This window comes from Cygnus olor, chromosome 16 (assembly GCF_009769625.2).
Source record: "Cygnus olor isolate bCygOlo1 chromosome 16, bCygOlo1.pri.v2, whole genome shotgun sequence".
Lineage (NCBI taxonomy): Eukaryota > Metazoa > Chordata > Aves > Anseriformes > Anatidae > Cygnus > Cygnus olor.
In genome coordinates, this window is record NC_049184.1 from 102,863 (window position 1) to 125,791 (window position 22,929).

Sequence of the window (22,929 nt, forward strand, 5' to 3'; positions counted from 1 at the left end):
TTCCTGTTCACATGAAGCAAGGCAGGGGCCACCCACGGTGCTCCCACACTGCCCCAGATAAGCCAGAGCTGGGAACTCATGCACCCGGAATTGGGGCAGGGATAGGGAAAGGCCCATCCAGGGGCTGGCCCAGGCGGTCCCACTGGAGCTGGCCCAGGCTCTGGGAACAGGACAGCCAACAGGCAAGCCACTCTGGGCAAACACCAAGCCATTCCCTGCTCCAGGCACCAGCATGGATGGAGGCTGCTCCCAGCTTGGCTTTGCATGCTGAGCACCCTTAAAGCACAGGGACCATTTTTTAACAGGCTGGGACACTTGCTGTACCCAGCGTGTCTGTGATCAGCCTGCCCTGGGTGTATTGCACATGCTAGAAAGCCGTTCCCTTTGCGTGTCTGTCCACAGATGGGTCTAAAAATCATGAACCTCCTTGATGGACAGCAGTGTTGCCAAACTGATGTGTTGGTGAGAGGATGCAGGAGGGGAAAGATGAATGGATGTGGATTAAGCAGTTTCCCTCAGGAGGCAATGATGCTACCGAGACTGCAGCACCATGCTCCCTGCTACCCCATCCCAGCCTCCTCAGAGGGTTCATTCCTCACCCATGCAGCACAGAACAAGGCAGCACGAGTTAGGGGTCAGAATCTCCCTCCTGTTACCCTCTGCACAAGCAGACAGCTACACACTGGAATGCAGCATGGGAATCACTGCCAGGTGGGGGACATGCTCTAAGCATCTAGTGGCAGAGCTGCTGAAGGAAACAGCACTGGCCAGTTCTTCCCTCCCCTGTGGGCAAACAGCTGTCCTTGGCTGCCTTCACTCATCCTCCAGCCCTTCTCACCTCATCCTTGAAGAGTTTGGCTTGGTCCTCGCAACCCGTCAGAGTCTGAACAAAGCTAAAAACCTGGAATAAACAGAGAGAAATGTCAAGATGGAAGCAATGTTTCTGGCTGCAGACACCCTACAAGCCCACATCCTCATTTCCACAGAAGCATTTTTGGCTCCTGTAAGGTAACACGTGCCTGTTAGGGCAAAGTGCTGCAGTTGCAGCACTCTCCCATGCCTAGAGATCCCTCTTGGAGCAAGGCACGGGTGTCAGCCTTCTCCAGCCCCAGAGTAGCAAATGCTACAGCCGTTTTATCTCCAGTAAGTCATCTTTAGCACAGCAAGATGATTCCAACAGAGGGGCTGGGGCAGGAGTGGTGCACACAGAAGGTTACAATGGAAATCAGGCAGGGCTGTCTGCTGGGGCTGCCTCTCCAATGCCAGAGGCCAGCTACACAGGCCTCAAGAACAGCTGTTACAGATGCCAAAGAAAGTGAATGAAGGTGACAAGGAAAAATCAGATGTAAAGATTTCTTCAGAGGAGACACTTTCCTAAGTGACTCCTTATTTGCAGTCTACAGTTTTGCGTTGTTGTTGTTTTACTTAGAAAAGAGGAAACTGACTTCTTTGTAAAACTGCATCATGCTAAATGAAGAGACTGCTGTTTACCTTCACCTGCCTGCCCTGCTAATGTCACATCCAAGTCAAGCTAGAATCTGGTAGTTGTGCATGTGCTCCCCGCAGCTGCCTTAAGGGCAGGTGACTGGCAGCTGTCCACACTGTATGCCACAAGGGGCACTTTCTTGATAGCCTAGGGAAGAGGCCACTAAAGCCCTTCTGTGCCTGGTACATGTACCATGGCACTGCACAGCCAGCTGGAGTGTTCCCAGTCATGCCAGTGGTTTAAAAGCCAGCACACAACCTCCAAAACTGCCTTACCTCATCGATGGTCCACTTGGCCACTGTGGTTGCTGTGATGCCAGCCACCCCTGGCAGGAGTTTGCAATGCTGTTCCCAGCAGAGTGACAGAGAGCGGTCAGGATGGGCAGACAGGGCAGACATGAAGAGCGACTGGTGCATATTGTCTGAAGAAATAGCTGGCAATAAAAATGCAAGGTGTAACACAAGGAAGAGCGATGAGAACATCCCATCCCATCCTACAAGCCTTGGAGAGGACTCTGTTGAGGGACAGGCCTGGGGCTAGGAGCAAATGGTCTCATGGGTCCAAGTTATCAAGAGCTAGTGGTTGTCCCTTGAATTAACAGGAGAGTAATGCATCAAAGGCTTCAGTTTGGTGGGATTGCAGATGGTAAGGGAAGAAGTTTAGCAACAACAAGCTTGACTTTGCCTTGTTCTCACCACCTTCTCTCTGTTTTCCATACTGTACTAAACTTCCAAGCCAAATTTCACACCAGAATGCCATCCCTTATCATTCAGTCCATTTCAGGTTTTTAACAAAGCTTTAAGCCCTTGTCTCTGCTCCAGTGCACCAATGATGACTTCCAAGAAGAGATCTTCATTCAATCCCAGTACTAGGGTAAACACCAGGCCAGCCCATGGTAAAAATGATACTGGCTAGAAGAAATACCTTTCCACCTGAGAGCCATTTACTGTCTTATGTTGATCATCAGAACTAAATGCCAAACAAGTACTGTTGTTCATCAACAGTTTCTGTACTGTAGCAGTAATGTGGCACCTCACACTGAGTTTCTGGGGTACAGCATCCATAGGATGAAGGCACAGGTCTGGATAAGACAAAGTGCCTAGGAAAATGCACTGCCACAGAGAGAGGGTCCTAATTCCCTATCCTATAATACTCAAAGATTCCCAGATATAAATCAAGAGAAGTGACAAGGGACCCACCAGAACTCTGGTAAGAGGCATGGACATCCCTTCTCAGATGGTTGGCTTTGACATTATGAGCTCTACACAGCCTCTCAGCTTGGTGCCGACCTCTGCAAGGTCTGACTGAGCGAGCCAAGGAGAGACCTGCCTCTGCTAGCCACCACCTCTGCTCCCCTCGTCTCACTTCTGCTCCGAGAAGACACCATGGCAGAGGAACACACTTACTTTGGAAGTCTTCCTGCTGGATCTTCCGGTACTTTGGAGGTCGCCCTCTAAAGAGACAGGAAAACTGATTTCCAACTGGGTTGGGACTGGCCCAAGTGCCCTTCTCCACACTGCACAGAGCAATGCCTTGGCAGTAGGAGTAAGGATTACCTCTCAGATCCTGGTAAAAAGGGTTGACAGCCAATAACACAAAATGTGAAACAAAAAAACAGGAGAGGTGCCTGAGGTGACCCAAGAGAGCTGCAATAACAAATGCCAGCTGTCTACAAGCACGCTGCCCCACAGGCAAGGAGCCTCTCCAGCTCAGCCATCCATCCTAGGGATGCCAAGTGTAGCACAGGTGGCCCGCACTGCTGCACGGGGCTTGCCAGGCGTGGCCCTACCTCCCGTGGTGCCGGGATTTCTTCCGCTGAGGGAAGCCCATCAGGTTCCTCTTGCGAGCTGAGGCCTCAGTGTCGGACAAGTCTGCCTTGAGTCTGCCCTGGTTCTTCTCTGCCAGCGGGCACCCTGAGAGGCAGTAGTGGGCTGTGAATCTCCCAGTCACATGTCCTGACCCATCACAGCCTGGTGTGGGGCACTTCCTAGGGAGCAGACAGGGAGGCAAGAGTTAGACTCAGCACGGGGCAGGACAGGGGTGAAGCCACCTGGTGGCAGGGCCACACTTCTGCCCTCAGCCACAGGAAGCCATAGCCCAGGCCGTACAAAGTGCAGTACAGACTTGCTGAACAAATTCCCTGGTCCAGGGTGCGATGTGCACTGGCTCACAGGCAGGGCAAACCTAGCTCCTCCAGGTACAAACACCTGTCCTACCTTCTGTGCTGCCATCACAGCCACCATGTACAAGTCACCAGAATGCTGATCAAGCAGGTCAGCGGGGTTCATAACATTTTCCATACTCCCTTCCTTGCCCCCACAGGCAACCAGACTAGCCTCAGAGTAAGGACGAAGCATGTGTTATGACTGTGGGCAGTAGAGAAACCCTCAAGAGCCAGATCTGCCTCTCTAATCCTCAAGTACTCTCTGCTGTAGTCACTCCTCTGCTCTGATGCCAGCCTGCCATGCTGGGATCAGCATTACATCAGTCCCGATTTCCCCTGAAAAGGGTCATGCAAGCAACTGACAAAGCCCTGAGGGATATGCAACATCCCCTCTCAGTACTTCCCCGTTTACAACCTCACAGTGAAAGGGTATCCACAAGGGGTGGGAGGAATATCATCCTCAAAGCCATGTTCATCCATCAATGTTCATCCATCCATGAACAGCGTCTTAAAAGTATGTAGGGGCTGTCCCCTACAAGGCCTATACGACCCCTTGGCAGATGGGCATGAAGAATGTCCCCAGGAGCTATAGGGGGCACAGGGCATGCACAGGTGGGGATGCACCATTTTGTCAGGAGTTCCCCTGGTAGCGGGCTCTGGACTGTCTCACAGGCTTGGCCCAGAGAAAGCAAGAGCTGTCCCTGAGCTGGAGGCAGAGCCAAGCACGGGCTGGGTGCAGGGGCTGGTTGCTGACAGTTGCAGGGGCGTGCAGGTGCAGGGGAGCAGAGGAAGGCCCGGGAGCAGGGCTGGCATGGGAGCCCTGCCCCTCTGAGCCGAGCTGGGGAGCTCACCTGTGGTGAAAGCTGTATTTGGAGCTCTTGGTGTGAGGCATGTTCTTGCAGCCCAGGGTTGGGCAGCCCCCATGGGAAGAGGAGGCTGGTTCCTTTGGCCCTAGACCAGAAGGAGAACAGGGGATGCACTGTTGTGGCCATAACCCCAGGCAGAGCCAGGGCTCTGGGCTCCCTGCCTGCACCACACAGGAAGGATTTTCCCAACCCTGCAGTAGAAGCCCTTCCTCCCTGCCCACCCTTGGCTAGCACCACGACCGCACCCTCCCTTTTCTGCACATGGACAGGTGATGGTGACAGTGGGGATCTGGCACACTTGGGCCCTGGTATTAGGGGATGCCCAGGCCCAGAACTTACTAAGAGGAGGCTGCAGTGGGTGCCCAGTTTTTGAGCACCAGCCTATGGGGTGGATGTCCGGATGATCTGCATCAATCCAGAAATCATACACATGGCTCCAGCCGTCAAAATGGATCTGGGGAGATAAGTAGAGAGGTCACCCTTCAAACCTCAGGGCACCTCTCTGAGGAGCTCTGGAGCCTTCCAAGCTGACAGAAGAAGCAGAGCAAAGCTGAACTGCAACACAAGACTCTGCTCCGCTCCTGGAACCAGGCAATGGGACCTGCCATCTTACACACTGCGTACTTCTACAGACCTCTACACAAATTGCTGTTGCAGCTGGCAGTGGGTTAGGAAGGGCAGGAGCAAGCCAGCACAGTGCCTGGACACAGGCTCAGCATTGAGACTCCAGAACCCACCTTTATCCTATGATCTTCCACATCCTCCACACTAGCCACTCGGATAAAGGAAGGAGTTCTTCTGTCCACTGCCTCCAGCTTCATGTTGACCAGGAAGCCATGGGGTGGGCGCTGGGACAAAGAAAAGCCCAGATCAGCAGGTTCCATGCTCCAGGCTCACATGACTCTCAGATGCTGATTTGATTTCCCAGCAGCAAATGTGTTCCTAAAGCCTAGCTCCTAGCCCTGTCCCCTGTTCTGTCCAGATAAGAGCCGCTCATGGTGAACACCAGGAGAGAGTGAGGACAGCGCTCCGTGATCTGAGCTGTGTTTCTAACAAGATGGGAAATCTTTTCCCAAGGGAAGAAGGCCTTCAGGAGACACATTTAGGGCATTTATAGCACAGCTGCACTTGGCTGGATACATCTGCTGTTGCAGCAATTGGAGACAACTATCAAGCAAACTTAAATGATTTCCCACCACAGAGCTTCTGTCTACCAAGGGCGATGGTCATACTTCCCATTTTTCTCAGTTTTGAACTATTTGCCCAGGATAGCTCTGACTTCTGAACTTAGACTGTAGATCCAGATCCCAGGCCTGTGGCAGGAGAATACTAAACATCATTTTACTTTTCATAAAAGCGAAGACCTGACAATGGAGAAAACCTGAATTCCTGCCCAGGCACAATGGAGCAGACAATGTGGTACTCACCACTTTAAAGGCCCAAGCTGGAACAGCAGATGCTCCAGTTTCTTTTAAGTACTTTTCCCAGATGAAGTTGTCAGGGTCAGGATAATCTAGAAGGGGGAAGATGCAGAAGGTGAGACACAAACTAGAAGACATCAAGTATCCCAGAACGTACTACTGCCCCGAAGGACCAACCAAGCCTGTGTCAGGCATGTGGGAATCTGAGAGACATTGAGATGTGCTACTATTTCCTCGTGGACCATAAAACCCAGGGTGAAGGGAAGCAGAAACATTTGGGCCTGCATATATAGCTTGTCTCTTCCTGATCTCTCCTCGTGGCCTGACACAAACACCATGCTGTACCTGAACACATGTACAAGAACCTCGGCTGTGATTTCGCTGAAGGAAACTGCCCGGGCCTGCAGGCAAGCACAGGCCATGGAGTTTGAGCCCCCAGGCACTCTGTCCCACCCTAGAAGGCCCATCCCTGAGGTGATGCACCAGTGAAGGCTGCGTTCCCCAGCCACCAGCTCACCTTGAGGAGGTGTGAGGGGTTTGCCATGCTCCTGACACCATCCGACCGGGTGGATGTATGGACTGCTGGGGTCACACCTAGAAGACACACCTGAACTGTTATACAGGACTGAAATACCTGGCTCACCACTGCCAGACAGTGCAGGCTGCCAGGGTCCTGAGCAGGCCAGCCAGCAGCACAGCCGAGACCAGCACCACCAGCAAAAGCCCCTGCAGAAACGAAGGCTTTGTACAGCACCCTTATCGCCGAGTGACCCAGGCCCTAGCAGAGCAAAGGCTATTGTGGGAGTACCCAAGCTCACTGGAGCAGGACACGAATGCGCCCTGGGTGCAAGCCCTGCATCAGAGCTGCTCAGAGAAAGCAATCCCATAGGGAGGGAGATATGCCATGCCTTTCAGAGCTCAGAGCAGTTGGATCTGGACAACCTGGGGGGCTCACACCCTGGTCACAGCTTCAAGTACACCACAGAACACGCGAGGACATAGCATGCAGCAGACATTGCTTGTGCCCAACACCAGTGAGCAAGGAGCAGCCACGGACAGAAACTGCTGCAACCCCACAGCTCCTTGTACTGCAAAGTGAGAGAGAACATCAGATAGCTTCAGCCACAAAGCAGGAAGCAGAACTGTTCTCACCCCTTCTTGTGCTACTTGACCTTAATCGGCCTCAACTGGGACACCTTCCCACTCACACACACCAAGTCAAACAATTACCCACCCATCAGCCCATGGCTTGTGATCGGGCCTGTCTTAGCCCTGTGTTAACCAGAAGGCCATGGCAATGGCCCAGAAGGTGACATTGGACAGGTAAAGTTTGTACCCCAGCATGGGTGGGTGACCCCCTGCCTCACAGTCTCATAATGTTCTCAAGTTGGGCCAGGAGAGGTTTGGATTGAATATTAAGAATTTCTTCATGGAGAAGGGGTTTAGAGGGCATTCGAACAGGCTGCCCAGTGAAGTCGTGGAGTCCCCATCCCAGGACATGGTTTAGTGACAGGGCTAGGTAGGTCAGGTTGATGGGTGAACTTGATGATCTTAAAGGTCTTTTCCAACCTTTATGATTCCATGATTCTCACTAGGTCACTGGCAGCCTGTCAGCAGCAGCATGCTTGTGGTATCATCCTATGCTTTCTAGAGCACCTCATCACTCTTGCTGAAGCAGCAGCACGGTGTCTCCCTGGCACTGGAAACCCAGAAGCCTCTGTGCACTTACCAGTAGTCATAAGTATCATCCCAGTTGTCAAAGTGCACCAAAAAGCGATTGTCCACCACGTCAGTCACTGTGGCAACACAGATCAGGGAAGGGTTCATGCGGTCCACAGCCTCAAGCTTCATGCCCACCTCAAAGCCTGGAGGAGCCTCGTGCTGGGAGGAGAGAGAGGCAGGTTTCTTTCACAGCCTAGATTCCAGCACACTTGTAACTGCTTACCTTGCCCACTGCAAGAGGGCACCTGCCCCAAACCAGATCTCTGGCCTCCAGGAAGGCCCGGGACCACTTAGGGTCCCAGAAGAGCAGTGCCCTCCTGGGCGCACAAGAAAACAGGCAGAGGGTAAGTAACTCAGCCTGGTGATAAAAATAAAGAGGAAAAAGGTCTTCAGACCCTCAGGATCTCCTATAAACAAAGAGAAAAGCAGCCTCCAACTTACACTGATTCAGATTTAGCATTACATTTGTAGTCATGCTCCCCCAGTGGTAGCAGTTACTAATGCCCTAGGCTTGGCAGGAAGAGGTGGGACAGTGCCCTGCATCCTACCTTACCTTTAATACTTGGATCCAAAACCTGTGCAAACCACTATCATGTGTGCTAGTGGGATTGTTGCAGCAAATATATCCCCACCTTGGCAAGGAACCCATTAGTCAAGGAGGAGGATTTAGACACAGTAAATAACTTGAAGAGGCTGATTTATCAGGAGGCTGTTTCCTCTGCAGCTGACAAAGAAACCATCAGGATTTTGCATTCCACTGTACTCTCACTTACCTTACCAAAGCTGCCATATGAAAAAAAGGTAGAGACAGAGATAATGAAGACAGAAAACAGTGGCAAAAGAATTATACTTATGGAACATTAACTGTTTTTGTTTTGGTTTTCTTTGGCAAAATAATTGTTGAGAGTAATGGCTCTCATTGGCCCAAACCAATACCTTTGTGACAGATGTAACTGTCCATGAGATGGACCTAGATGAAACAGCGAATCAGATCAGCTCCAATTCTGGGCACACCAAACTAGTGTCCAAGTTACAGATCCTCGGCAGCAAAGCATGCCACATCTAGATAAGCAATGCAAGCAGTGCACTCTCCTGGCCCTGTGCACTGTGGGTTTGAGAAGTGTGGGGTGGACAGAGAAAAGCCCAGCACTCAGTCAGAGGGGAACCTGAAGGTTCTGACAGGAACGAGAAGCTGCCACTCACAGTATTTCGGATCACGAAGAGTTGCTTAGGAGCTGCTTGAGCCTTTGTTATCTTCAGGTAGTTTGTCCAGCTGAATTCTTCCTCCTTATAACCTAAAACCCCTCATGAAGAGAAATGAGAGCAGCAAGTTCACAGAGAGCCAGACAGAAGGCCATGTGGCTGAGCCCAGCCATCCTAATACATCCAGCCCTCACCCTGCCAAGTGTGTCCAGCTGCAGGTGGATTGGGTTTTGAACAGTCCTTCATCTCCCACAGCCCATGGTTTAAGCCAATAGATGATTTGTAATTGCTATGAAATGTTAGTAATGGAGTGGAGAAACAGAGCCCAGCTCCTCCCCGGAGAGCACTGGTCCTGCCTGCCCCAGGGTGCACCATACCCTGGTCAGGGCAGCACAGCCGCCAGGCTCCGGCCTGGCACCGGGACATCCAGGGTAATGGGGCTTTGACCCAGAATGGGAATGAGCAGAGAAGTTTAGTCATGATAGGTACCTGAAGAGGTGTCATGGGGCAACCCCCAGCATAGTATCGTCCCTCCTGGGACCCATGGAGCCACCCTGTCCCCATTTCTGACTCTTTGACTGGGGACCCATTATTCACCCCCCTCCTTCAACAGGGCCTGCTAACCGAGACTCTCCAACTCCTTACCTTTTGGAGGCTGGAGTTTATGTCCTGTCTCCTCAAACCAGCCCGCAGGGTGGATGTCAGGGGAGTCAGCATTCAGCCAGAAATCATGACACTCAGAGTAGCCATCAAAGTGGAGGCGCATCCGGTAACCACACACCTACCCACAGGGAGAGCAGGAGAAGGAAAGGCCCATGGAAACCTCCTGCTGTCCCTGGTTTGGTGTGCCACACACCACTCCTCCCACGCACCATTTCAGCACAGCACTTAAGGAAGCCAAGCACTTAAGAGCCACAATCATATGCCAGTGCACAAATCAGGAGGCACATGCCAGTCCCAAGAGGTGTCTGACATGAAGCAAGGCAAGTGCAAGGCCTCCACAAGCCATCTCTAAGCAGAAGGGTTCAGGCTGTTGCTTAAGACGCCATGGTGGGACACTTTTGTATTCACTGCATCTGACGGATCCAGAATGTGCAAAGATTTCCTTTTCTGCACCTGGGAAGGTGCTCACACAGAGGTTTTGGCTAAACGCCATGTTGATTTTGTGAAATCTCTAGCAGCAAGAACAATGGCTCATCTCCCTGGCTGCCTATGGGCCCGAGGAGCATTGCAATGCAAAGCTGTTTTGGGGGCATGCCATGGGGCCACATGGAGAGCCCCGGAGACAGAGAGCCTCCAAGGACACAAGAAAGGGCAATGAGGCACCTTCACACCGTTCATCTCCAGGGCTCAGACCTGTCTGATTGGCATCAACTCAAAAGTAAAACACTGTTGCCATCACCACCATTTCTTCCCCCATTTCTCTGCTGTGTCAGGGTGGTGGAGAGATTAATGAGGCTGGGATACGGCAGCTGCTCCACTGTACTGTCTCCTGCCCACCCATAAAAACTAGAAGGAAACGTGACTGAGGTGCCGGAGTGCCAGCTCATCCCATGTGGTGCTGGCAGCAGCATGCAGGCGAGGGCCCTCCACCAGCACCCCAGAGGAACCTCCTCTCCTGTAGAGCCTCCTGCTGGGCAGGCATGAGGAGCCCGTGGAGGGACTGAGGGACGAGGAAACCAAAGGCGCCTTACCTCAGCCACTGTCAGGATAAAGTACATGGATGGGTGTTGTGGGTCGATTCCCTCCAGCTTCATCCCCACTTTAAAGCCATTCTTGTGCTGGGAAGCTACTTGGTACTGGAAACAAAAATTAAGCTACAGTGTAAAAAAATGACAGACGTACATGAGTCTAGAACCATCCCAAGGAGCAACCATCAAGCTACGGGAGCTGCTGGGCCCAGGAGACTGTGAGCAACAGGTTATGTTGTCAGCTAAATTGAAGTTCCTTTTACACAGAAAAACACCTTCTTCCACCTCCTTGCAGGTTTGTGTCTGTTGCTGCTGTCAGGGCAGGGTGTCCCAGGGCTGACAGGGAGTGGGGCATGGGGCTTGGGCTCTTCTTGCACCCTGGGGAGCAGGGGTGCGGCACCCAGCACGGCCTCAGGAGAGCCCAGACCTGGACTTGAGGAAGGACTGGAAGGGATCCACCAACCTGCCAGAACCACAGGCAGATCACGGGGTGCTTGGGATGGGGGACAGCATCCTTATGGGGAGTGGGACTTGGGGCAATCAAAGCTGGAGGCTGACTGGTCACCTTCAGGTGAAGATGGGAGTGCTTGCTTATCCCTCAGAGCCCCACAAAACAGGGAAGCAAGGAAGAGAGGAGAAAGAGGAGGGATGGGAAAAAAAAAGGGAAAGAAAAGAGAAGACCAAAGAGGGGAAAAAGACAGGAAAAACCCAACTCACATCCTGGAAGAGATCTAAAGGGGCAGCGACAGCTTTCTGCTCCTCCAGGTACGACGCCCAAGACCAGCCTTCTTTCTTCTCCTCGCTGGCACCTGAGCGCAGCACAAACGCACACACAAGAGGCGCTGCTGAGGGTCCGCTCCAGCCCCAGTCCCTGCCTGCCTCGGGGCAGGTGAGTGCGTGGGTCCTGCGGGGGCCACATCCCGCTCTCACGCACAGTCCTGCATCCCTGCAGAGCCGAGCACTGTCCTACCAGAGCCCCTTCTCCAACAAACCTAGCCAGCTGTCCAAGGATGGACAGAGACAAAAGTCTCTCTCTCACAGGTCCCTGTGACCAAAATGTCTTTCGTCACTGTACAACACTCTAGGAAGGCATGCAAGGCCCCTGAAGAACAAGCCATCTTGTGCAAAAACATCAGGATACCTCTGCAACCAGTCCTCCAGCCAGTACATCCAAAATGGCCACAGAGCTGACAGATTTGGGACAGCCAGCACAATCCATCTAGAGGTCTGGGAATACAAGGAGCTCCCAGACATCAAACCAGCAGCAGATTCACCTCCCACTTCCACTCTGAAGGCACCAGCTCTGCTATCCTCTGCTCTGAGACATTCAGCTGAGTCCCCCTCAGCATACCAGGACCACTCTGATGCCATAGAGGTGCATTTACCCTTATAACACTCATTTAAAGAAGACAGCATTGTCTCTTTGTAGGCAGGGAGGTGACCCTTCATGCTGTCAACCCCTTGAGGAAGTCCACAGAGACCTTGTCCGAGGCACAGAAGATACAACCCAAATTTCTTGCCCTCTGTCTACTTTTTCTCCCTGCTTCAAAGCACCTGAACGGACTCCAGGAGTGCAGTCCTTAGTCCTGCACTAAGTAACTCACATTTGCAGATCAGCCTTGGCAGACTGTCTTCTGTAGGACAGGCCAGAAATGCAGGAGAAAGACAGACCTACTCCTTCCTCCCTTGGGCTTAGAGGCAGTGGAGACAGAAAAAATGGGAACTTGCAGGCAAAATTAAAGCAGAGCTTTGGTGAGCAAGGTTACTAACACAGATACTTCATTTAATTATTAAGACAAATACCCTTATTACTGTTTAGGACAGAAAAAAGCAGCAAAATATGTTCAGGGAATCCCTAAGTACAAATTCTATGCTTCTGGGGAATGATGAATACACCCAGAGACAGAGTGTACACCTACTCTACTGCACTGAAGTATCCAGGTGTGTAGTTTGTCTACTGACGTACTTCTAAAATAGGAGAAAATAAAATGTTGAAAGTAACAAGGTTCAGCACTGCTTACTTGTAAGCAGCAGGGAAGATTACATGTTCAGAGCTCATACTGTAGAGAAAAGGACCTGGCAAGCAAATATGACCTCTCTTTTCAATAGTGTTTAACTCAGCACAAAATCAGGGGAGTATGGAGGGGAGTATGAAGCTGGAACAGTTTCATTATAAAATTACTTTAACTATGACCTTTCACTATTCAAAGAAAAAAAATTTCCATAAATGTTTACTTCCAGTACTTTTTCAAGCTTTCCTCTTTCATCCCCATCACACTCTAGGGAAAAAAAAAAGCAACACTGAATCTTTCAGCTTGTCTAACTTCCCTCAGTGCCAACAGCTCTGTGTTTGAGCTTTCCTCTGATTTGGTCCAGGAATAGATCCCTGTGAGATGAGACAACCCCAGATCGCTCGGTTCCAGAGGCACCAGATCTACAAGAGCAGCTCCCAAACTTGTGAGCTCCTGATCACAAGAGAGAAGTTCCCTGTGAGACCATCCAAAGGGAAAGCCCAACATGGCACAGAGTCACATTACTGCTCAGGACAGCACCTCTCAGAGCACAGCATCCACAAGGGAGGGTAGATTCCCAAAGGGAAGGACCAGAAAGCACTCTACAGTATGGCACAGCTTCTGAAGAAGACAGCCGTAGCTGTAAGGGTGCGCTCGTCCCATGAGGAGGAAGAGAGGAAAGGAGAGAAAGGGAAAGAGACAGAGAGAGCAGGATCAAGCAAGCAGAGAAGTTTACAAGCCTTTGGGAACATGTACCAGCGTAAGGAACTGGGTGCTTGACTCTGCTGCAGCACCAAAATGAAGGCCCAGCCCCGCAGGACCACAGCAGGACCCCTCAGCCTCTGCCACGCAGCTCTGCTCCCAGCCACGCAGATGTGCCAGAAGATCGCTCACCCCACCGCCACCTGGCCCCTCCGTACCGTGCTGGCTCCCATTCCATGTGTCAGCCTCCAGATTGCTGATGGCAGAGTCTCCCACAGAGTTCTTCCTCTCTTCCTGCTTTTCCTCCTAGACACAAGGGCAGAAAAAAGTGTTGGAGATCTGGATTCCTGAGCAGAGGTTTGTGCAACGTGTTGTACACTCATGCCAGCACCAAGGGCCATAATGGGCCTCCAACAACATCTATGATTTGACTGGTACTTGGCCTAGAAATGGGAAGCCAACAGGATCTGATGATGGGAACCCAACCAATGGGGAAATATTGGCACTGTGTGGTAGCAATCACACCTGGTATGGATCAGCTACAGTCCGGGCTGGCAAGGAGAGCTTCTTTGCCTTGTCAGAGTCACTCCCCCTTCCCCAGGACATATATCACACATATAGGTGCTCTCTTCAACACTTCTACTTTTGAGTGGCTTAGACTCAAGAGAGTAGCTGAGCGCATTCAGTACCTACAGCCCAATCAGGAAGTGTTCAACACTGCACAATCTGAGGCACTCAGCTGCCAAACAGCCAGCCAAGTGTCCAGAAGCCATGATGCTCCACACATTCAAGTCTTTGGGGCATTAACTGCTTCTGGCTACCCCTTCAACATATAGCTGACATGGCACTGAAAAGCACTGATGAGAGCTACACATATCAACAGGGCATACAAAGGTGGCCCAGGAGCCACCCTTGACATTGGCATGGGCATACATATGCTCTTCCTGCTCTCTTCTTACCATTTGCTCAGATTCATATTCTTCCTCTGAAGGGCTCTGGTAGTCCTTCCTCTTTCTTTTCTTAACAGGCTTGAGGATTTCAGTGGTGTTGGTGCTGCTGGCAGAGTTTTCCACAATGACAGACCTGCGCAGAGGAAGGAAAAGTAAACCACTGTGGCATGATACGTGGCAGTGACTGGTGTGTTGCTAAGAGAGTCATTGCTGGAGAATCACTGTCACCCCATTTCCTTCTCACACACCTCCCATCCCTCCTGACTAATGTACGCACTCCTCCTAGTGACAAAGTTGGCAAGAGGCTAGAACCAGGATACAAACAAGAACCACCCTCATGCATTGTGTCAGAAACCTGAACCTAGGGATGGATCAAAAGTGATCCGGTTTTGTAGCAGGGCTCTAACCTACATCAGTCACACAGATGCTAGAAAACCAGTCCTGGGAGCCACATGTCAGTAAGCAGAGGGGCTGGAAATGCCCTTGTGACCCACACTTCCCACTGCTGCCCACTGCAGCAGCCTCCTGTAGCAGTCCTGCCCCAACAGATGCGCGCAATTTGTGAGGCCACAAACTGGGCAGGAGAAAATCTGTCTTCTTGCACCTCCTGTTGCCTCCTGGAACAAGTTTTCATCTACCCCACATTGTACCCAAGACACCCTGCCTACAGGAAAGAGGGAAACGAGTGGGGTACCCAGCACGTGCCAGAGACAGATGCACTTGCATCTCTTGCTGGAGCATACAGACCAGGGGAGAGAGGGCAGATGGATGGATTTGGCTCTGCACGGAGCAGACTCCCCTTCCTATACCTTTCTTTGAACTGCTGGTGACAGTGCTCGCTGCAGAAGCCCCTGCCTTCCCGGGCTCCATCTGACACATGTCTCCGGCCACATGTGTCACAGTGGCACATGCTTTCTGGTGTTGGCAGCTTGGGCTGTTCTGACACATCTGAGTTGGAGAGAAGAGGAGTAGTGAGGGCAAAGGAGCAGCAAAGAAAGGAGAGCAGGAAGCAGGAAATATTTGCCTTGCTTATGTCCTAAGCCAGACAGCACCTACAGAGTGATGTTACCCACACCAGAAGTACCACAGTGGTGCCCTTACCCTGAGCAGGAGTAGGATTGTCCCTGCTAGTTGGTGCCACCTCTGAGTCCCCATCTTTCTCTGCGTGGCCCTCCTTTATAGCTTCCGATGGAGGCATCTTATCAGCACTCACCACCTTCAGTGTCCCATACTCATTTATTCGAAACTATGACATTGAACCAAAAAACAGAAGGAAAAATGTTAACAATGAGGATAGAAATGTAACTTGAAAGCTAGTCGATGCATGGGAATTCTGAGAATGACAGGGACATGGTTTGGTGATTAGTGTATCCAAAAAGAGGACAGCTCTTCCAGTGATGGCGGTGAGCACAGCTCTGAAGTCCCCTGTGCTGCTGCTCCTGCAGGCAGTCTCTGCTGGCTGCTGAGCCTGACAGGCTGGTGCACTGCAGAACAATACATGGCTCAAGGAGGGAAGGAACACAGGAGAGGCTCCAGTCCTAGCCCTCCTCCGCCTTCTGTCTGCACTTGGGTGCAATCAGCACCAGCTGGTAGCACTGATCAGGCAAGCATGATGTGGTGCCCTGGGGCTGAATAGAAGCTGAGAAATCCATCCACTTTGTGCAAGCTCCTTCATGCTACTCAGTAGCCTCAGCACACTTACAGGTACCTGCTGTCTGATGAGTGCCAGGCTGCTGTTTCCAGGATGAGTGCAGGAGTTTGTTGAGAGCCAACACCACAGCACAGCTTGGAAAGCAAAAATGCCCTGCACAGCAAGTAGGGGCATCCTTCTGCCTCCCCGCACAGGGCAGGCAGGCTGCAGCCCCACACACACTCTGCATGTGCTCTCCACTAAGCTCACAACACAGTGCAAGGTGGAGGTAGGGATGGGGCACAAGCAGCCTTGCAGAATGGGAACAGCTGAGGTATTCTCCAGCAGGGCCACGGGTACTTCCAGGACCCCACGTCACATTCCAGTGGTCCCAGCCTGGCATAGGGGCGAGGAGGGCAAGTGTAGTGGCCCATAGTTACACTTACCCGCAGGTTACTTCCAGGCAAAGTAGCCACCCCATCCTTCCACTCCAGCACACGGACTGTGTTGCAGGTCTGCACCCCACTGATCTGGGGGATGACAGTAGCTGTGACAGGTTCACTCCCTGCTCCCCTCTCTGGCCTCTCAGCCCCTGTGCTTCTCTGTGGCTCCCTCGGGAATCGCTGGATTTCTAAGGTGCTTGCAGGAAGGTTGATGGTAGTGGCGTTTGCTTAAAAGGGGAAAAAAAGAAACAACCAACCAGAGACATACATGGAACAGTTCACTGACGCAAACAAATCTTAAAAGAACCACAGTGGCCTTAGACAGCACAAAATGACAGAGTGGACATAATCTTCCTGCCAAGGGCTCAGTGTTGTGGTCTAAAGTACTCATAAGCAGGCAGCAGGACCCAACAGGATCTTTAGCCAGGGATGGCTGGTACTAGGAGGCGGCACCCACACTATCCACATTCAGGGGTTCTTACTTCAGCCTAACCTCAGCCTGTTCCCATGACCAGAATGCTGCCACCTGCTGTGGCAGGATTGTGCCAGTGAGCTCCCAGATTGCACAATGAATGCACTATATAATCCAGGGCCTTTCCACAGTGGGAACTGAGACATCAGGAGCAGGAAAAACTGGGAGATTTGCTTTTAATGCACACCCCTAATCTCACCTAATGCACATCCTCCTGAAAGACGCTGGTCAGCTGTGCCAGACAGAGCAGGCATCCAGGCACGCTGCGCTGCACTGGCACAGAACCCTAGAGACCAGGGCTTCAGTTCAAAAGTTAAGAGATTTTCATCAGCCACAAACTATCAAAGTGATGTGGGATAGCCACAGAGAATCTCTAAGACAGTAACAGCAGCACGGCTTTGCCTCCCAAGGTTTGTATGCACAGACATACAAGAAGTGTGAGAGGTATCGATGTGTAGTGAGAAAGCTGAGGAACTACCTGGTAGACAGAACAATCCCACATACCTGGTATGATGAAGGCAGTCGTTGGCAGGTGAGTGCTCTGCACAGTGCTCTCAGTGGTGACCACATGGACACTGACCTCCCCAGCAGCATTCCCTTTTGTGCTTCTCACAACCTCCATCTCTGCTCTGCTGTCCATCACCTTGTGTGGGCACAGACCAAGCCACTGGAAGCCAGCAAGAAAGAAATCAAGTTGGTAGTACAAACACAAGGGAGTGAGAAAGAGACAGTGGAAGATGGTCCCTCCCTTTCCACCATCTCCCAGCAGACATCCCTGTAAGATGTATTAAAGGTCAATTGAACCCACGAGAGTAGAGAATGAAAGCCACAGCTGGTACCAACATGACTTGGTAAAGTAAAATGTTGTGAGATCACAGCACAGAGCCTGCAAACACCAAAGGGTTTTTCTTACCTGGTACCACCATAAGATGGTATGAGCACAGCAGGTCCACCACAGGCAAGGTCTGCTCCTGGCTCCACTCTGGTCCTATACCACTCAGACGCAGACCGTGACTGAGATTTGGCAAACCCTACCCTGGAAAAGAAAGAGGTCCCTGAAGTTCATCTTTCAGTTCTCCATCTGTGCAGTGACTCTTGATTTTCTTCTAACTGGCTATTAGAGAGAATTTCACAAACAACATGGCTTAATCAGGAGGAAGGCATGAAATTCATTGCATGCAACTGAGTTTCTCACAGATCAGTGATGTTTAACCTATTTAGCTGTGAATTTCAAGGAGTAGGCAAGAGGGGGTCTGAGAACCCTGAGAGCACTGCTGTGCCTTACTGGCCCTGACCAGGCTCAGCCAGGACCCCTACCAATGGGCCCAGGAGCCCCATTTAAGCACAGCCTCTGCCCATGCCACGCTTTAGCAGTGCTGGTGTCCAGCCCTGCTGATCTGGAGCATGGCTTGACTTCAGCTCTGTATGGCAGTCATGGGACCTGGCCTGCAGATGGGTCTCCTGGTTGATCTCGCACCTTGCCTCGTAATCTGGGTTCTCACCTGGACTTGGCTACAAGGGCTGGGTCCCTACTCCCTTTCCTGGGTAGAAGAGGCCAGCAGGCACTGCCCTGCCAACCACCTCACCCATATCCTGGGGCAGCAGCTGGACCCGCTGTGCCCTGGAGGACAGGACAGGATCCACAGAAGAGTGTCTCCAGACCAGGCTCTGTCTGCAAAGGGGGGGGCAAGAACAGCGTTATCACCCAGTGCCCAGAGGGCATCAGCAAGGGAGGGCTTTCAGCGCTGCTCTTACCTAATGAAAAATCCAGTGCAAATACAGAATTAAAAGCAAAACCAGTAATATCACTGGATGCGTTCACAGAAGATCTCTCCATGCCTATTGAAAATGATGGTCTAGATGTACCAGACTGCTGGAAACTGAGGGCACTGGGCCAGAGGATTCTGGACTTGCCCTGTGTCCTGCACCCTCCCTGAAGCACCAGCCAGCTGCCCTTGGATATGGGATGGAGGCAAGACTGCTCTAGGGGCTAATCTATGGGACTGTGCCCATGTCTTGGTTGCTTCTGATGCAACCTGAATTTGAAAGAAAAGACAAACATGTAGGAAAGGGGATCGTTTCACTGAAGGTCCAGTAAATAAGAATATTGCTACATAAGGCAACATCTGGAATTTTATACCGAGAAACAAAGGTGTTACAACCAGAGGGTAAAGAGTGGGCTGGTGTACTCATGTTAGGAGATTTACTTCTACCTTTCTCTTGCAGTGCTGCTGTCAGATTTGTGATCAGAAATATCTCATATTCAACTGACAGAAGGCACTGACCTTTCATACCTTCCAGGTCCAATGACAGAAGGACATTATTAAGTATCAGAAGAACTGAAGGAATTGAGTAACTCAACTGGACACCTTGCTCCAGCTGAAAGCCAAAATGTACTTGGCACCCAATCTGGCCTTGCTGCTTCCTAATACCTACCAGAAACCTATGTGCTTTTCTAGCCATTTAAATCCAGTATTTATCCTTGATTCATCACTTGGGCCCAATGTTTCAAGGACTGATGTTTCATTTTGTGTCAGTTGTTGGCTTTTTTTTATTATTATTATTTAAATAGAACTTGAGACTGAAAATGACTAGAATAAAAATAACTAGTTCCAGTGCTGGGTGATACACAAACTCAACTCTGTACAGCAGTCTATTACACTGTCGGCATTTTGGTTGGGATACAGTTAATTTTCTTTGTAGAGGCTCACACAATGCTGTGTTTTGGATTTCTGATGAAAATGATAACACACTGATGTTTTCAGTTGTTGCAGAGCAGTGCTTACACAGAGTCAAGGACTTCTCAGCTTCTCACGCTGCCCTGCCAACTGGGAGGGGGTGCAGCCAGGACAGCTGGCCCAAACTGACAAAGAGATATTTCAACCAAATGATGTCACGGTCAGCAATACAAGCCGGGTAAAGAAGGAGGAAGTGTGGGGATGTTCAGAGCAATGGCATTTGTCTTCCCAAGGAACCCTTACACATGGGGAGCCCTGCTCTCCTAGGGGTGGCTGAACACCTGCCTGCCAGTGGGAAGCAGCAAACGATTCCTCGTTTGGCTTTGCTGGTGCATGTGGCTTCTGCTTTACCTAGCACACCATCTTTATCTCAACCCATGAGTTCTTGCACTTTTCCTTCTCCGATTCCCTCTCTCATCCCACCTGGGTGAGTGAGCGGCTGAGTGGTGCTGAGCTGCCTGTTCGGGTTACACAACAGTTGGTTTTGGTGTCCAAAGTGGCAACCAGAGAGTTCGAGATGATGACAGATTTGCTTGCAGTGGGGAGTATGCTAGACAAAATTTATTGATATTACAGCTGTTTAGCTGCTAATCGGCAGACTCCTGTGCTTGCTGCTGGGCTTGCTTGCTTTAATGTGTATAGAATGCAGTGTTTGTTAGGGGCTGCTTTTGCTTCTGCCATTTCCTCTACTCTTTATCATTGTGCTTTGCCGTGCCTGGGTGCACTTTGAGAACGGCAATGGCCCATCCGCCTGGGCTGGCATCGCTGCTGTCCCTGTGCTGCTGTACTGGCAGGCTGGAACTGCAGGCTGAACTCAGGTTTGACACACTGCGACCTGTGGATGAGTCCACTGGGAGCACCTACACCATGAAGTGTCCGTGGCCACAGGTAAGTCCACTGCGTAGCAAGTGCAGCTCAAAGTGTCTGTGGCCACAGAGAAGTCTGTGCCACAGCAGGTAGATCTTGCAGTGTCTGTGGATAAGGTCATGCCAGAATACCTCAAAGTATCTGTAGCTGTGGATGAGACCACGGCAAAGCAAGTGTCCAAAGGGAAGGGGACCTCTGAAGGGACTGTGGCCAATGGAAACGGACACGCCAGAGCAGGTACACTTCAAAGCGTCTGTGACCACAGATAAGCCCACGACACAGCAGGCTCTTCAAAGTCTCTTCTAAGTCTCTTTGAAGAGACTTTGGCTCACAGAGAAGGCCATGCTGGAGCAGGTACACCCCTAAGGGACTCTGGCTAATAGACAAGCCCAGGCTGGGGTAGCAGCAAGGGGAGTTCACTGTAACATTAAACCTGATGGCCTGGTCCAAACTGACAAAGGGTGGAGATTGTAATGGAAGTCAGAAGTCACTTTAAAGGGTCTCCTGTAAGCCCTCATATGATCCATTAAAGATAGTCCATCACTGGATAATTCAGGCTGGAAGGGACCTCAGAACCTCTCCAGCTCAACCTCTCCAGCTCAAACTCCTACCCACAGCAGAGCCAGCTATGGGATCAGACCAGGCTGCTGAGGGCTTTATCCAGGCTGGTCTTGAAAACTCCTGGAATGGAAAATACTTCCTGCAAATTAGCACAATCCTCAAACTAACACATTTCTTTTCTGGTGACTGCTCTAGACAATGAACAAAAGTTATTTATGTTCTAAATTTTTATTCAGTTAGTGTAATGGATGCAATCATGATAGGGTTAATTTTCCTCCTAGCAGCATGTATAGTACTGTGTTTTGAGTTTCGGATGAGAATAATGCTGATAATACTGCGATGTTTTAGTTGTTGCAGAGCAGTACAGTCAAGGACTTCTCAGCTTCTTGTGCTGCCCTGCCAGTGAGGAGGCTGGAGGGCACAAGAAGCTGGGGGGGGGACAGCCAGCACAGCTGGCCCCAATGGCCAGAGGGACGTTCGGTGCCATGTGTGTCATGGCGAGCAATAAAACTGGGGGGAGTTCGCTGGGGTAGGCTGCCACTGCTTGGGGACTGGCTGGGCACCAGTTGGCTGGTGGTGTGCAATTGCATTTGTGCAATCACCTGTTTTGTGTATTTTTTTTCCTCTTTTTTTTTTTTCCTATTAAATGGTATTCATCTCAACCCAAAGTTTTGCTCAACTCAAAAGTTTTCCTTTTTTCCCCCCAATTCTCTTTTCTTTCCTACTGTGGGGGAAGCAAGCGAAAGGCTGTGTGGTGCTTGTCTGCCTGACAGGTTAAGCCACAACAGTCCTTTTTAGCACCCAATGTGGGGCACGAAGGGTTGAGATAACAACAGATCTGACCGGTGTGTGTTAGAACAAATTTTTTTATAATTTGTTGTAAGTGTTACATTAATTTAATAGTTGCTGGTCACAACATTGATTTATTTGCTCTCAAAGTTTATTTATTTGCTCGCAATGTTCTTTTATGTAATGCTGGCTTGCTGTTTCTCACTTCTGAGGACTGTCTTAAGGTTGGTTTTGGTTTCCTCAGTTTGTATGTAATATTCAATAAGTTACACTGGCCATGAGCCTAATCTTATATTTGTATTCAGCACTGCTGTCATCCTTGTACTTTGGGAACTATTTTATGGAAATTATTAATAAGTACACTTTTTACCTTTTCTCCACAGGGAGTCAATCTGTGGAGGACACCTTCCCCTTCTCTTCTCCTCCAGGCTAGTTTCAACGGCTCTTCAAAACTTTAAATATCCTCAGGATGTTCAAACAAGCATATTCCTATTGCTATATCTCTTGAACGTGTTTCAGGTTTTGTCTAGGGTTAAACAACTATTTAAGAATGCCACCCAGAGGTCTGTCCTGAAGCTGAGTGGCAGGGAACGTGTGAGGATATGCACGGCACAAGAACAGCGCTACAGTGCTTTGGAACTTCACCCCTGAACAAATGCAGAACACTGAAAAACTGGTAAAAACTTTGTTGTTGCCCTGGCAAATCCAAAGAGACACAAATCACTGCAACGTGCTGGGGCTTGGCCTATGCCTACCAAGCCACGCTCAACACTAATCCAGCTCCCACCAGAGACGCTGCGGCTAATTCAACCCCAGTAACAGACACTGCAGCTAATCCATCTCCAGCAACAGACACTGTGGCTAATCTAACTTCTGCTACAAGCACTGCAGCTCCTCACACTCCCACCACAAACACTGTGGCTGAAGCAGAGAGCCAACCCACAATGGTATCAGCCACGCCTGTAGTCAAGAAGAAACAACGGCAGTGGAAGTCAGCTTATATGGTATGGGAAGAAGCAGCATCTCCTCGGAGATACCAGGAGGAAGAACTGGAAGAGGCAGGCTGCTCTGCAGCAGGACCATCACAAGAACAGGATGGGGAAGAGACAGAACTCATAAATGAGTCAGAAACCACCCGATCCTGATCCCTGAGAGAGCTGTGAGATATACAAAAGGATTTCAGCCCTCATCCAGGTGAGCACATTGTCACCT

The 22,929-nt window shown here is 50.7% G+C and overlaps 1 protein-coding gene across 2 annotated transcripts in view; it reads right to left on the bottom strand.

Moving 5' to 3' along the window:
- L3MBTL1 (L3MBTL histone methyl-lysine binding protein 1) overlaps window positions 1-22,929 on the bottom strand; it is a 40,049-nt gene that overhangs the window by 4,600 nt on the left and 12,520 nt on the right. Inside the window, exons 2-22 of one of the 2 annotated variants that reach the window (XM_040575522.1) lie at window positions 17,676-17,798; window positions 17,267-17,429; window positions 16,294-16,517; window positions 15,319-15,463; window positions 15,027-15,165; window positions 14,227-14,350; window positions 13,486-13,573; window positions 11,271-11,362; window positions 10,557-10,661; window positions 9,508-9,643; window positions 8,863-8,954; window positions 7,667-7,818; window positions 6,455-6,531; window positions 5,944-6,029; window positions 5,254-5,364; window positions 4,856-4,970; window positions 4,502-4,601; window positions 3,276-3,473; window positions 2,893-2,939; window positions 1,762-1,919; window positions 839-901 (exon numbers count right to left, since the gene is read on the bottom strand). In XM_040575522.1, the coding sequence (XP_040431456.1) occupies window positions 839-901; window positions 1,762-1,919; window positions 2,893-2,939; window positions 3,276-3,473; window positions 4,502-4,601; window positions 4,856-4,970; window positions 5,254-5,364; window positions 5,944-6,029; window positions 6,455-6,531; window positions 7,667-7,818; window positions 8,863-8,954; window positions 9,508-9,643; window positions 10,557-10,661; window positions 11,271-11,362; window positions 13,486-13,573; window positions 14,227-14,350; window positions 15,027-15,165; window positions 15,319-15,463; window positions 16,294-16,517; window positions 17,267-17,402 (2,388 nt within the window). In that variant the 5' untranslated portion in view covers window positions 17,403-17,429; window positions 17,676-17,798. Of the gene's footprint in view, window positions 1-838; window positions 902-1,761; window positions 1,920-2,892; window positions 2,940-3,275; window positions 3,474-4,501; window positions 4,602-4,855; window positions 4,971-5,253; window positions 5,365-5,943; window positions 6,030-6,454; window positions 6,532-7,666; window positions 7,819-8,862; window positions 8,964-9,507; window positions 9,644-10,556; window positions 10,662-11,270; window positions 11,363-13,485; window positions 13,574-14,226; window positions 14,351-15,026; window positions 15,166-15,318; window positions 15,464-16,293; window positions 16,518-17,266; window positions 17,430-17,675; window positions 17,799-22,929 lie in introns of both variants that reach the window. The other variant, XM_040575521.1, reaches the window with a different exon arrangement.